Source organism: Equus caballus, chromosome 25 (genome assembly GCF_041296265.1).
Source record: "Equus caballus isolate H_3958 breed thoroughbred chromosome 25, TB-T2T, whole genome shotgun sequence".
Taxonomy (NCBI): domain Eukaryota; kingdom Metazoa; phylum Chordata; class Mammalia; order Perissodactyla; family Equidae; genus Equus; species Equus caballus.
The window spans coordinates 41,213,134-41,226,349 of record NC_091708.1 but is presented as its reverse complement, the minus strand read 5'-3'; the positions used below and the strand labels follow the sequence as shown (position 1 = coordinate 41,226,349).

Sequence of the window (13,216 nt, the reverse complement as noted above, 5' to 3'; positions counted from 1 at the left end):
CAACAGTGTGAATGTACCTAACACTAATGAACTGTGTGCTTGAAAATGGTTAAGACGGGAAATTTAAGGTTACGTATATTTTACCATAATGAAAACTAAACTAAACTAAAAATGGGCCAAGGATTTCAATAGACATTTCTAGAAACATACACAAATGGCCAATAAGCACATGAAAAGATGCTCAGCATCACTGATCACTAGGGAAATGCAAATCAAGATCACAATGAGATACCAAACCGGCCATTAGGATGGCTATGATGAAAACAAACAAAATACAAGATAACAAGTATTGGCCAGGAACATTTATAGAGAAACTGGAACCCATGTGCACTGCTGGTGGGAACGTAAAATGGCGCAGCTGCTATGGAAAATGGTATGGTTCCTCAAAAAATTAAACACAAAACTACCAGATGCAGCAATATCTGGGTATTTACCCAAAAGAACTGAAAACAGAGACTTGAATAGATCTTTGTACACTCATGTTCACAGCAGCATTACTCGCAATAACCAAAAAGTAGAAGCAATCCAAGAGTTCATTGACAGGTGAATGGATAAACAAAATATGGTCTATCCATATAATGGAATATTCTTCAGCCTTAAAAAGAAATGAAATTCTGATACACATTACAGCATGGGTCAACTGTGAAATTACCATATTTGAAATGCCTAGTCAGATCCTTTGCCCATTTTAAAAATGAGTTATCCTTTTATTGAGTTGTAAGAGTTCTTTATATATTGTGGAAACAAGACCCTTGTCAGATATATGATTTGCAAATATTTGGGTTGTCTTTTCACTTCTTTTGAAGTACATTAAATGTGAACTTCGGTCAAATCCAGTTTACCTATTTTTTTCTTCGGTTGCCATGCTTTGGTGTCATATCTAAGAAACCACTGTCTAATACAAGGTCACTTGTATGATTGATCCCTATGTTTTCTTCTAGGAGTTCTAGTTTGAGGTGTACGATCCATTTTGAGGTAATGCTTGTGTGTGATGTGAGGCAGGGCTAAAAATTTGCTTTCTGCATGTTGGACGTCTGGTCGCCCCAGCACCATTGGTTGAAACAAAAGACAATTCTTTCCCAGCTGAAGTGTTTTGGCACCCTTGCTGAAAACCCAATTGACCATAAATGTATGGGTTTATTTTTGGACTTTCAATTCTATTTCACTGATCCCTACATCTACACTTAGGCCAGGACCACACTCTCTTGATTACTACAGCTTTGTAGTAAGTTTTGAAATTGACAAGTGTGAGCCCGTCAGCTTTGTTCTTCTTTTTCCAGATTGTTTTGGCTACTCTGGATCCCTTGCATCGCATATGAATTTTAGGATCAGCTTGTGAATTTTTGCAAAGAAGCCAGCTGGGATTTTGGTAGGGACTGCACTGAATTTGTAGATCAATTTGGGGAATATTGTTACCTTAACAATATTGTCTTCCGATCCATAAATATGGGATGGCTTTTCATTTATTTAGATCTTCTTCAATTTCTTTCAATGTTTCAGTTTTCAGAGAATAAGTTTTGCACTTCTTCTGATAAATTTATTCCTAAGTATTTTACTCTTTTTGATGCTGTTGTAAATGGAATTGTTTTAATTTCATTTTTGGATTGTTCATTGCAGGTGTAAAGAAATACGGTTGAGTGGGGGCCGGCCCAGTGGCACATCAGTTACGTGCGCACGTTCTGCTTCGGCGACCCAGGGTTCGCCGGTTTGGATCCCGGGTGTAGACATGGCACCGCTTGGCAAGCCATGCTGTGGCAGGCGTCCCATATAAAGTAAAGGAAGATGGGCACAGATGTTAGCTCAGGGCCAGTCTTCCTCAGCAAAAAGGAGGATTGGCAGCAGATGTTAGCACAGGGCTAATCTTCCTCAAGAAAAAAAAAAAAAAATACGGTTGAGGAGCTGGCCCAGTGGCGCAGTGGTTAAGCTTCCATGTTAGACTTTGGTGGCCTGGGGTTCGCCGGTTCAGATCCCGGGTGCGGACATGGCACTGCTTGGCAAGCCATGCTGTGGCAGGCGTCCCATACATAAAGTAGAGGAAGATGGGCATGGATGTTAGCTCAGGGCCAGTCTTCCTCAGCAAAAAGAGGAGGATTGGTGGCAGATGTTGGCTCAGGGCTAATCTTCCTCAAAAAAAACAAAAGAAATACAGTTGATTTCTGTATATTGATCTTGTATCCTCCTTGCTGCCTTTAGAAGGTCACTCAGCTGAAGCACGACAAAAGGCTGGAGGTGGGGCAAGACTGGAGGCCAGGCCACCAGCTGGGAGGTGGCTAATGCTGTAGCCCAGGTCACGGTGAGGGAAGCCTGGGCAGTGGCAGGAGGGAGGGAGAGGCGGGTGGACGTGAACCCCCGGATTGGGCTGGGGTGGGAGAAAGAGAGGTGTCAAGGACGAGGCCCAGGTTTGGGCCTGGATCACATTTACTGGGTGTGGTAATTTCCTTTTGAAAGTGTGGCTTTGAAGTGCCTTTACAACAGCCCAGGAGGCAGCTCAACTTGTCATCAGCGACTCAGAACAGCTCTGGGCTGGAAATAAAATCCTGGGTGTCGGAGAGCAGGAGAATGGAGGAAACTGCCCGGGCAAGAGCTGGGGCAGCGGCCGAGGAGCCCAACACTGAGGGGCAGACGCAGGAAGCCGGCTGTGGCCGAGCGGCTGGAGAAAGAAAACCACGGAAGCACCGTCGCTGGTGCAGGATGCGCGGAGGGTGGTGGTGGGCGCAACGCTGGGAGCCCGGGGTGAGTCTCCGGAGGGCGAGCGTCACTGTGAAGTCGCAGGAGATGAGGTCCATGCCCCAAGGGGTTGCAGGTGAGGCCAGAGGAATGACACTGCAGTGAGTTGGGGGTACGGGAGGGTCAAGTCGCAGACCTGAGAGGTTTGGCCCATAAGGGGGGGGTGCTGCTTAGCCTAGGGAGAATTCTTTTGTTCTGTGGCTTTGTTTTTCATGAGACAAACTGGAACAAGCCTTACAGCTGACGGGAAGGACCGAGTTACAGTGGAAAGGGAGGGGGAGGCGGTGGAGCAATGCTGGGGCGGCGGCTCCTCTTCCCCACGGTGCACCCCACGTTGCTCTCCCACCACGTGGTGAGCCAGACTTACCACCCATTTCCTACTGTGGCCCTGCACAGGCGGGTGCGCTCAGAGCGGTGTTCAGCCCCCATGAGGCGCGCTGGCTGGAGCTGGGCTCCGAAAGGAGACGCACTGGCCAAGTGCGCACACGAGAAGGGCTGGCGAGGCGCCCCGAGCTCGGCTCCCGTGGACGGTCCTAAGGAGCGGACTCCTCACTGCTAGGAAGGGAAGAGTCCCCGTGAGTGGATTCCTCACTGCTAGGAAGGGCAGCGCCCCCCCGTGAGTGGATTCCTTATTGCTAGGAAGGGCAGCGTCCCCCCGTGAGTGGATTCCTCACTGCTAGGAAGGGCAGTGTACCCCCGTGAGTGGATTCCTCACTGCTAGGAAGGGCAGTGTCCCCGTGAGCGGATTCCTCATTGCTAGGAAGGGCAGCGTCCCCCCGTGAGTGGATTCCTCACTGCTAGGAAGGGCAGTGTCCCCATGAGCGGATTCCTCATTGCTAGGAAGGGCAGCGTCCCCCCGCCGAGTGGATTCCTCATTGCTAGGAAGGGCAGTGTCCCCGTGAGCAGATTCCTCACTGCTAGGAAGGGCAGCGTCCCCCCGTGAGTGGATTCCTCACTGCTAGGAAGGGCAGTGTCCCCGTGAGCGGATTCCTCATTGCTAGGAAGGGCAGCGTCCCCCCGTGAGTGGATTCCTCACTGCTAGGAAGGGCAGTGTCCCCGTGAGCAGATTCCTCACTGCTAGGAAGGGCAGTGTCCCCGTGAGCGGATTCCTCATTGCTAGGAAGGGCAGCGTCCCCCCGTGAGTGGATTCCTCACTGCTAGGAAGGGCAGTGTCCCCGTGAGCAGATTCCTCACTGCTAGGAAGGGCAGCGTCCCCCCGTGAGTGGATTCCTCACTGCTAGGAAGGGCAGTGTACCCCCGTGAGCGGATTCCTCACTGCTAGGAAGGGCAGTGTCCCCGTGAGTGGATTCCTCACTGCTAGGAAGGGCAGCGTCCCCCCGTGAGTGGATTCCTCACTGCTAGGAAGGGCAGTGTACCCCCGTGAGCGGATTCCTCACTGCTAGGAAGGGCAGTGTCCCCGTGAGTGGATTCCTCACTGCTAGGAAGGGCAGCGTCCCCCCGTGAGTGGATTCCTCACTGCTAGGAAGGGCAGTGTACCCCCGTGAGCGGATTCCTCACTGCTAGGAAGGGCAGTGTCCCCATGAGCGGATCCCTCATTGCTAGGAAGGGCAGCGTCCCCCCGCAAAGTGGGAAGGAGCCAGTAAGGCACAGCAACCCCCTAAAATCCAGTCCCCGAACTGCTTCTCTCCGTGTGGGGGACGGGCCAGTGCCAAGGAGACACCCCCGGGCCCGCGGCTGAACAGGAAGCACCGGGCGCTGGTGGGTGCTGCTGGGCGCAGCGCAGGGCTGCAGGTAGAAGTGAGCTTTCCTCACCCCGTGCCCAGCCTCACTGTTCCTCAGCCCGAGGGCCAGTGCAGCGATCCATCTGCCGACCCTGCGGATTCCTGGCGCTGGGTAGGGCACCCACAGGCAGCTGCAACAGTGAAGGAGCCCCCGCGGGCGCTGGGAGCACTGCGAGGGTGCTGGGGTGGCTGTCGGCAGCTCTCAGAGGGCACATGTGGGTCAGAGGCTGGGCCCGACTCTGCCTGCTCTCTCCCTTAGCACAGGGAGCCCCGAAGGTGAGGGGGCCGTGGCGGGACTCGGGGGCACAGGCCTTCCTGACGAGCCCACGTCCTGAGGTGCCAGGCTCCGCGGCCTCTGAAGCCCGGGTGTCGTCGGCCCGGACGGCTGCATTTCTAACGGGGAAAGTTCGGCCTGGCTGTGGAGGAGGAGGAAGCCAGCGCCGCCGACGGGAGCAGTCCAGCCAGCACCGCCCCCGAGCCCCTGCCTGCACTCCTTCACCACGACCACCACAACTCCACGGCAGGCCTGGAGCCAGGGCGGCGTCTGGCTGCTGCCTGCCGTCCAGCAGGGCTCTGCGAGGGGGTGCTCGGACGTGTGCTGGCTGAATGACTGCGGGGCAGTTAACTGGGTTACATCAGTGGTTCTCAAAGTGCGACCCGGGACCAGCCGAGGCGGCATCACCGGGGAGCTTGTTAGCAATGCAGCTTCTCAGGCCCCCGGGGGACCTACTGAATCAGAAACTCTGAGCCCTCCCAGGGGACTCTGATGCTTGCTCAAGCTTGAGAGCCACTGGATTAGCTGGTCCCCAAGGTCCCCTTCCTGAGTTGCCTCAGCATCTCTTATCCTTGAGCATCTTGCCTGACTCCTGGGCTCCCCACCCTGGGAATGCCCCACCCCTACTCCTCAGGCTTCACTCCACAGATACCCTTGGGAACTCAAGGCCTCTGGAGAGCCAGGGACAAGAGTAGGGGGAGGCACGGCCACTAACTGGGAAACCTAGGCCAAAAATCATGGATCCTGAGGCCCGTTCACCCTGAGCTTGCATGATACGGTGAACTGTTACCATAAAAGTAACCGCAGTAACAACGGAGCGCTGGCTGTGCGGGGCACTGGGCCAGGCCCAACTGAACCTCATCACCCCAGCAGGGTCGGAGCCAGGAGACGTGAGTGCTCGTCTCAGCACTGACACTCACAAGCTGGGTGACCTGGGGTCGGGGCACAGCCTTCTCCAGGCCCCACTGTCTGCAACTTTACAGCCAGGGCTTTGGACGGATAAACCACAAACACAATGTGTTGTGTGGACAGAGCCAGACAAAAGGGGACACACCAGGTGATTCCGTCCAGGTGCAGCTCTAGAACAGGCACACACACGGCGCGGAAATCAGAGCAGCGCTGGTGGTAGTTTTAGAAAGGGAGTGGTTCTGACTGAGATGGGGCACGAGGGAGCTTCACAGAATGATGGGAACGTTCCATCTTGATATGGTAAGGCTACAGAACTGTAAATACAAACTCCTCCAATGGTACAGTTAAAAAGGGTAAATTCTACTGTATGTATACCGCAATTTAAAACATCCCTCATAAAATGAGGGCTTCGGGGTTGGATGACTTCTAAAAGTGCTTTGAGTCCCAAGTCCTGGAGATCTGACTCTGACACGGGGTAACTCGCCGGGCTATTGGACAGCCAGCGTCTGGGGGGGTGAGCTGCAGCTGTCAGTGTGGGCTTTGCCCCAAGTCTCCACTGTCACCTCCCCTCACATGGTGGCAGTGCCCAGGTCCTGATTCAGAAGGCACCCCCTCTGCCCCTAATGGAGGCACAACATTAGTAAACTACAATTGATTTTCGGTCTGTTCCAAAATCCAGCCTCTGGAGGGGAAGGCACGTTTGTGTGTCAATCGCAGCTGCCCCAGATATGCTAAGATGCGTGCAACTTCTCTAGCCGGTGTCACCACTGTCAGTGCGAGCAGGTGGGAGGCAGGTAACTAATTTAATGAACAAAAACCACAAAGAAAGAAATTATGAGAGGGAGTGGAGGAGAGACGCAGCCAGGAGTCAGCGACGCCCTGGGATTACAAACATACATTCCGTCACAGAATCTTTATTTTACATGTTTGCATCACAGCAAGAGAATCCATCCCATACATCACCCTGATCAGAACCCCGCCCGCTAGAGGTTTACATAAATACTCTTCTATGATCATTAGTGTTCAAAAAAATACTGAAAGCTCCTTCTGCATCCCAATATAACCTGGAAAGCAAGTGATATTTACAGACATTTTCTCCCCCAAACGAAACTTATTTCTGGTTTAGACGTGTCCGACTTCTGAGGTCATAGGACTAGTGAATCCAATTTATGATCTGCAAAAGCTGCTTCAGATGTCAAGAAACGCACTGTGTGGACAAGATCTTTGGATCTTTTTGTACTAAGTATCTGAAATGCTAAGACGGTTGCCCCTCTGGAGCCCCTGTAACCGCCCACCATAAAAACCCGAAGCTCGCCTCAAAATGAGCTCACTGCGAGTGAGTTCGCTTTCCTGTCTCCCTTTGACCTGCACTGACTTTACCCACGACTCCTCCTTCCCGGGTGGCCTGCCTGCAGACTTCCTGCCACCAGAAATCCTGCAGCTCCCTGGGGCAACACAACCAAATCCTTGCCCTGGCCCCTCCGTGCTCTCCCTCAGTGTGCTTTCCTCACACAGCATCTCAGAGGATACGCATGTCCCACGCCCTAACAGGAAACCAGAGAGAAACAGTCTCTATTTTTCAAGCGTAAACCATGCAGAAAGGGCACAGATGCATCACCAGGCTACTAAAGAGGCCCCTGGGGAATGTGGAGTGTTCAACTTGCTGATCAATAACTACATTCCAGGTGGTGACAAGTATTAGCCTCAACTCAGGTGGATCTCTTTTAAGGACTTCATGCCAAAAACACCCTAGAGAAAACTGGAATAAAGAGCAGATCTTTTAGAACATGTATATTCCAGACAAACACCTTTTTGATCAACCAAGAGAGATCAAGTCAAAGTCTAACGTCTTTAGTGGGGAAGCCATGAATTTACTGAATCCTACAGGGAAAAACAGCACGGGCATCCTGGACTCAGCCAATTCCGAATCTGTTAAAAGGCCTGGGGTGGGTCAGAGCAAAGCAAAGGGACAAGGTGTGGAGTGTGGAAAAGGTGGAGGAGTGGGCTGGGGTCTGCTGCCTCTGAAACTCAGCAGCTGGCAGCATAGAGCATGAACGGTTCTGCCGTTCTCCCTAGGGGATGGAGGAGCGCCAACAACCTCGTCAGACTGTCCAGCGTTCTAAGGGCCTTCCTCAAAGAGAGTGCTTCAGGACGGGGGAGACGGCCAGAACGCCACTGGCAGTTAAGATAGGCGTCTCACACTCTTCCCTGGTCTGGAAGGACCAGCTCCTGGTGGCAGGCGCTTAGGTACTAACACAAGACACACATTCTAGTGCAGGGCAAGAACATTACACATGGCCCAAAGCAATAATCTACGGTATTACGACGGACTTTCTTGAAGAAATTCTCCTCAGCTCAGAAAACACATCCTTCCCAGAGCTGCTGGGAGAAAACGCTGCAATGCACCAAAGCTCGCGGCCCAGCCCGAGCCTGTGGGGAATCGATAGGTGGGGGCGGGGGGGGCAGGGCGCCAGGGTGTGGAACCAGAGAGCAGACATTCTGATGAGATCATAACGCAGGAGAGGAACGTCGCCCTGACGGTCACGAGTGGACTTCTGATGAGACTGAGTGCTGCCTGAGCTGGCTGGACGTGTCCAGGGAAAATAAAACCTGGAAATTTTACTCTAAAGCGGTTTCTTGAAGGAAAACTGCACTGACTCAGGTTATGATCTGAGAAGCTACCTCTTACACTAGAGCAGGCTTCTCCTTACGGGAGAATGGGCCACCAACTCAACAGGCACATTCAGCGTATAAAACGCACTGCTGTTGAAATTTTAAAGCACTGAGGGACCAAGAAACAGGCTGACCAAGTCTTTGGACACTGTTAAGAGTCAGGATTAAGAGATCAATGATTGTTCTTATTGTCCAAGAAGTAATTTTCTAGCAAAATAGACACACTTCATTAAAGGAAAACAGGTCCTTACTTCCTAAGGTTTCCCAGCCAGCAGCACTTCCAGTCCACGGCAGATTTCGGAAAGGAAGCTTGGATATCTTGTGTAGGCAGAAACGGAGCAGGAGCACAAAGCGAAGCTATAAATACCACTGCGCGCTCCAGGATGTGCACCCAATCCTTTCTGCCCAATCCCTGAAATCCTGACGGCTTAACCGTGGGAACACGGCCGCACAGGGATCCCGGGCGCCTGTGAGACTCAGGCTGCAAGAAGGGGGCTTGTCAGCAGCTCAAACTATTTGGCTTTGGACCCCAATCAGTCATCTCTACTCAAGAGCAGAGCTGCTGGCCACAGCTATTAAGCGACGGAAAAGGAGAGGAGATTTTTACAGAACAGGCTGCAGAGTGTGAACAATTTTGTCAAAACCTGAACCACCACCTGTTTCCCAATCTCTGGCTGGGGTTTTGATTTTTCTTGACCATCAGCTTGATTCCAAACCTTCTGCCAGTTAAGATATAGAATATAGGCAGACAACCTGCTTGTTAGGAAGGCTGTGGCCAGCCTTGATTCCTAAACCGCTATCTTATCTCATCTGTACCTTCCTGTCCCAGAAGGGGACCATCACACTGCAGCCACTCAGCTGTTCTGTGAGTGAGCCTAGAGGTAACCACGGATGGAAAGCTCGCCCCACCCCCAGAGCAGCTCAGCGCCCTGGCTCATGCCCTCGCGTGACTGCAGAGGCTCAGGGGTCTGCCGGAGAAAGGGCAGGAGCCAGGCCGGCGCCGGGAGCAGCAGTCAGGCCGGAGCCCGGTGCTGGCCCCCACATGTTCTTGTCCTCTCTCGCTCCTTCACTCACTTGCTTCCTTGCGTCTAGCACGTGAAATGAGGACACCTCTGTGGGGATCCTTTCTAGGGGGGGAGGTTTCGTCACACCTTTTGTTCTTGCCAAGAAGTCTACGGCCTGGTCAAGACCAGCTGCTTGCAGGACAAACAGCAAACGTGTCCCTCTGAGGGAAGCACCCAAGGGAGTCTGGGCCACAGCACGAACACGCTTCTGAAGCACTGCTACTGTGTTCACGCACAGGAAAACTAAGTCTCACACATATTCCCATCCTCCCTGCAACTTCCTTCTCCTGTCACACAGCTCCAAGTTAACTTAAAAGAAAGAAAAAAGCCCCCTAAATTAATACTTCAGGCATATTTCCCTGCTCCTGAAGCCGGGGAGACACGTGAACCATTCCCTGAAGCCTCTGTGGGCAGGCGAGCAGCAATGGCCTTGAAGATGCCTCCTCTTGCTGCAGGCCTAGCAAGGACTGCGGCTGTGAAGGACAGGCTGGCAGAGCACAGGGAAAGAACGCTCGCTTCCTCACAGCTCAGTTAGGAGGTGAAAACGGCCCAGGAGAGGGAAAACGTCTCTTCTAAGTAGAGACTCTCCAGGTCCCCGAGTGTGGGATATTGAGCGCCACCCCTGAATCCTGTGGTCTCTGACTGACCCTCCCAAGCTGGAGGTAAGAAAACCACCACCAGAGACTGTCCCTGTCCCCTGCAGGGCCAGCTCACTGCCAAGCCCAGGCAGGGGAGGGCTCCGGTTTCTGACACCGGGAATCGGAAGGGCCCCAAATCCAGCCGGCACCCCAGCATTAGGCAGCTTTTCTGATGCGGCCATGTTTCAGTCCAGTTTTGGGCCCAGGTGACTAAAAAGCATAGTGGGAAGTTACCACCAAGCCCTTGTTGGCCCTCGGTCACAGAGGACCTTCTGAGACTGTCCCATTATCCTAATGACTTAGTCACGAGTTGCAACACTGTTCACTTCGGGCCGCTCCCGTGCTCATCTCCGAGCTCTCACAGCCTGGAGGGAAGCTCACTGAGCTCCCGTGAAAGACGCCGCCCCTGGTCCTGGGGAGTGAAAGGCCGTGCACTCACACTCCGTTTCCCGCATCCACACTCCTGGAACACAGGGACAGGTCTGCTTCACTCCTCCGTTTAGAAATCCTACCTGGCTTATAGGAAAAGCTTTTTAATGGTGATAATTTGCTTGTACTTAAGCATTTGCTTTACATTACCCTTTCTGCCCCGAGCTGCTCCTTTAAGGAAAATTCCTTCCCTTTTCCCCCCATATCTGATCACACAAAACAGACACAGCTGCGGGGAGAGGGGGACACGAGAGATGCTGCTGCTCTGGGTGGTCCGGGGGCCAGACGTTCAGGGAAATCCTGGAGGGGAATGCTTTTTGAGCTTAAAAACACATTTCCGTCCATCCATTCGGCAACAGAGAACACGCTTCAATCAAGAAAAGCACTTCCCACCAGCTGGGCTGTGTGGTGTCCCAGGGCCACGACTGCCTGACATTATAGCCCTCAGATGACAGAGACCTTCTGGAAGAGACCACGTGCCTCCAGAGCTGCTGGTTCCTGGTCATTTTCAGAATGTGGGGTAGAGGCCTGGGGCACGTTTCAGGGCCAGGAGTCCTGGGCAGGCTCTAGATGCTAAATTGGGGTTTCACTTTGCTTTCTAAAATAAGCGAACTTCCTTCATTTTTGTCCCCAAGGGTGCAGTGCTGCTCTCCAGTTCCCATCTTAGTCCCCAGATCCTCACTCCACACTCGCTCATTTCCTGGAGCCCCGTTCCTGGGCCGTGAGCGGCTTCAGACACACCCCTCCGCCCTCCTCCCAGGTCCCCCAACGTTCCTTTCAGTGCTGCCGCACACTTGGGTCACAACTGAAGAGCCCTTAAGAGTTCCCGGTTAAAAGAAAAAAGAAATATATGTTAAAAAGACAGTCTTCCTTTTATCTTCCTCCTCTCCACTCTCCCTCCCCACCACGCCCACCTGAAGGAGGATTCTAGCTGCCTATAACCAGCCACAGATCCAGCTTCCATAAAAGAGAGTAAAAAATTAGGCTTCCGTGGCACTTTGCTCCCAGCCACGTGCTCTGTGGTGTCACTGTCGGCAGGTGCCAGATGCTCTTGCTCACCAATAGGACTATGAATAAATCAGACGTTTCCTTTGACAGTGCCAGCTCAGAGCTGCTCCATCACGCGGTGCCTTCCCAGTCGCCCTGGGGCTCCACCAAGCCGTTGGTCACCTTCTTGACTTTCTTCATATTCTCCATCACCCCTGACGTCGTCACTCTGAACGAGGAGGAAAACAATGAGGAAAATCTCAGTCTTACAGTAAAAGGCCATCCGCACGACCGCACAGGGGTTGGCTCTGGAATCAGACAGACCTGGGTTTGAATTCAGACCTGCTCCTTGATAGCTGCAACCTTGGCCAAGTCATTTGGCCTCTCTGTGCTTAAGTCTAATAAATAATTCCCACTTCCCAGAACTGTCGTGAGGGAAAAACGAGATTCACCAGTGCACCAAATCAATACATATCAGCAGCACTTATCACAATCAACAGGAATCTCTCTCTTTTTGTCACGGCCTCCACCAATTTTTATTTATTTAATGCTAGTTATGATTATGAGACCAATATCTATATCATAAGTAACATTTATAAAAGAAAGCTCATCAGCTGTAGACATTTATCTTTTTTTTTTTTATTTTTGGAAGATTAGCCCTGAGCTAACTGCTGCCAATCCTCCTCTTTTTGCTGAGGAAGACTGGCCCTGAGCTCACATCCGTGCCCATCTTCCTCTCCTTTATATGTGGGACACCTGCCACAGCATGGCCTGCCAAGTGGTGCCACGTCCGCATCAGGGATGCGAACCAGCCAACCCCGGGCCGCCAAAGCGGAACGTGCGCTCTTACCCGCTGCGCCAGCGGGGCCCCGGCTGTGGACTCTCTACAAGGAGCCACGATGGCTCATTTCTGAGCCGTGGGGCAGAGCCGCAGGTCTGGAGGAGCCTCCTGGGCCCAAATGTTCTCCCACAGAGAGGGAGAACTGGCCGCTTTCTGCAAATCCAAGCCCTGCTCTCTGTGGGCTGGGGCCACGCAGCTGTCAGCGATCGTGTGGCTCTGCCTCCGCTCTGCAGCCCAGACCAGGGGCCTGCATCTCTGTTGGTGCCTGGCACTGAGGAGGTGCCACGGAGCCCTTCACTGAATGCAGGGATTCAAACGGGAGAAGGCTGGCCTCAGCCTGAGGAGCTGAGCATGGGGGCCCTTTCCGCGGAGTGAAGCCTAACACCTCGAGCGGTGGGTCTACGAGAAGACAGCCTCTCGCCTCTCAAGACGTGAGCTGGGCAGATGCTATGGAGCTCCGGATTTATGCAGGAACTGGGTGGCTTTGCAGCAGGAGACACCAAGCAGAGGCACTGAGCTCCACCTGGCAGGTGGGACACAGAGGGTCTTCAGGGCTCTGTGATTCTATAATGGTGGATATGTGTCATTTCACATTTGTCCAAACCCACAGAATGCGCACCACCAAGAGTGGACCCTACGTAACCTAGGGACGCTGGGCGACAATGACGCGTCACTGTAGCTCCCTCAGTTCTAACCAACGTACCCCTCTGACGGGGATGTTGACAGCGGGGGAGGCTGCGCATGTTTGGGGCGGGGGGTATATGGGAAATCTCCGTACCCTCTCTTCAACTTTGCTGTGAACCTAAAACTGCTCCAAAAAATAGAGTCTATTAAAAACACACGCACACACACTTGGCCCAGCAACTCCCTGAGTCCTCTAGGAAACAACGAGGCATCTGTGTTTCCCGGCGTGGACCAACAGCAATTTCCTA

At 52.8% G+C, this 13,216-nt stretch overlaps 1 protein-coding gene across 1 annotated transcript in view; it reads right to left on the bottom strand.

Annotated features, from left to right (window-relative positions):
- Window positions 1-6,550: 6,550 nt before the first annotated feature.
- GPR107 (G protein-coupled receptor 107) overlaps window positions 6,551-13,216 on the bottom strand; it is a 71,222-nt gene continuing 64,556 nt past the window's right edge. The window contains exon 18 of the mRNA XM_014736087.3: window positions 6,551-11,672. Coding sequence (XP_014591573.2) covers window positions 11,576-11,672 — 97 coding nt within the window. The 3' untranslated portion in view covers window positions 6,551-11,575. The remainder of the gene's footprint in view (window positions 11,673-13,216) is intronic.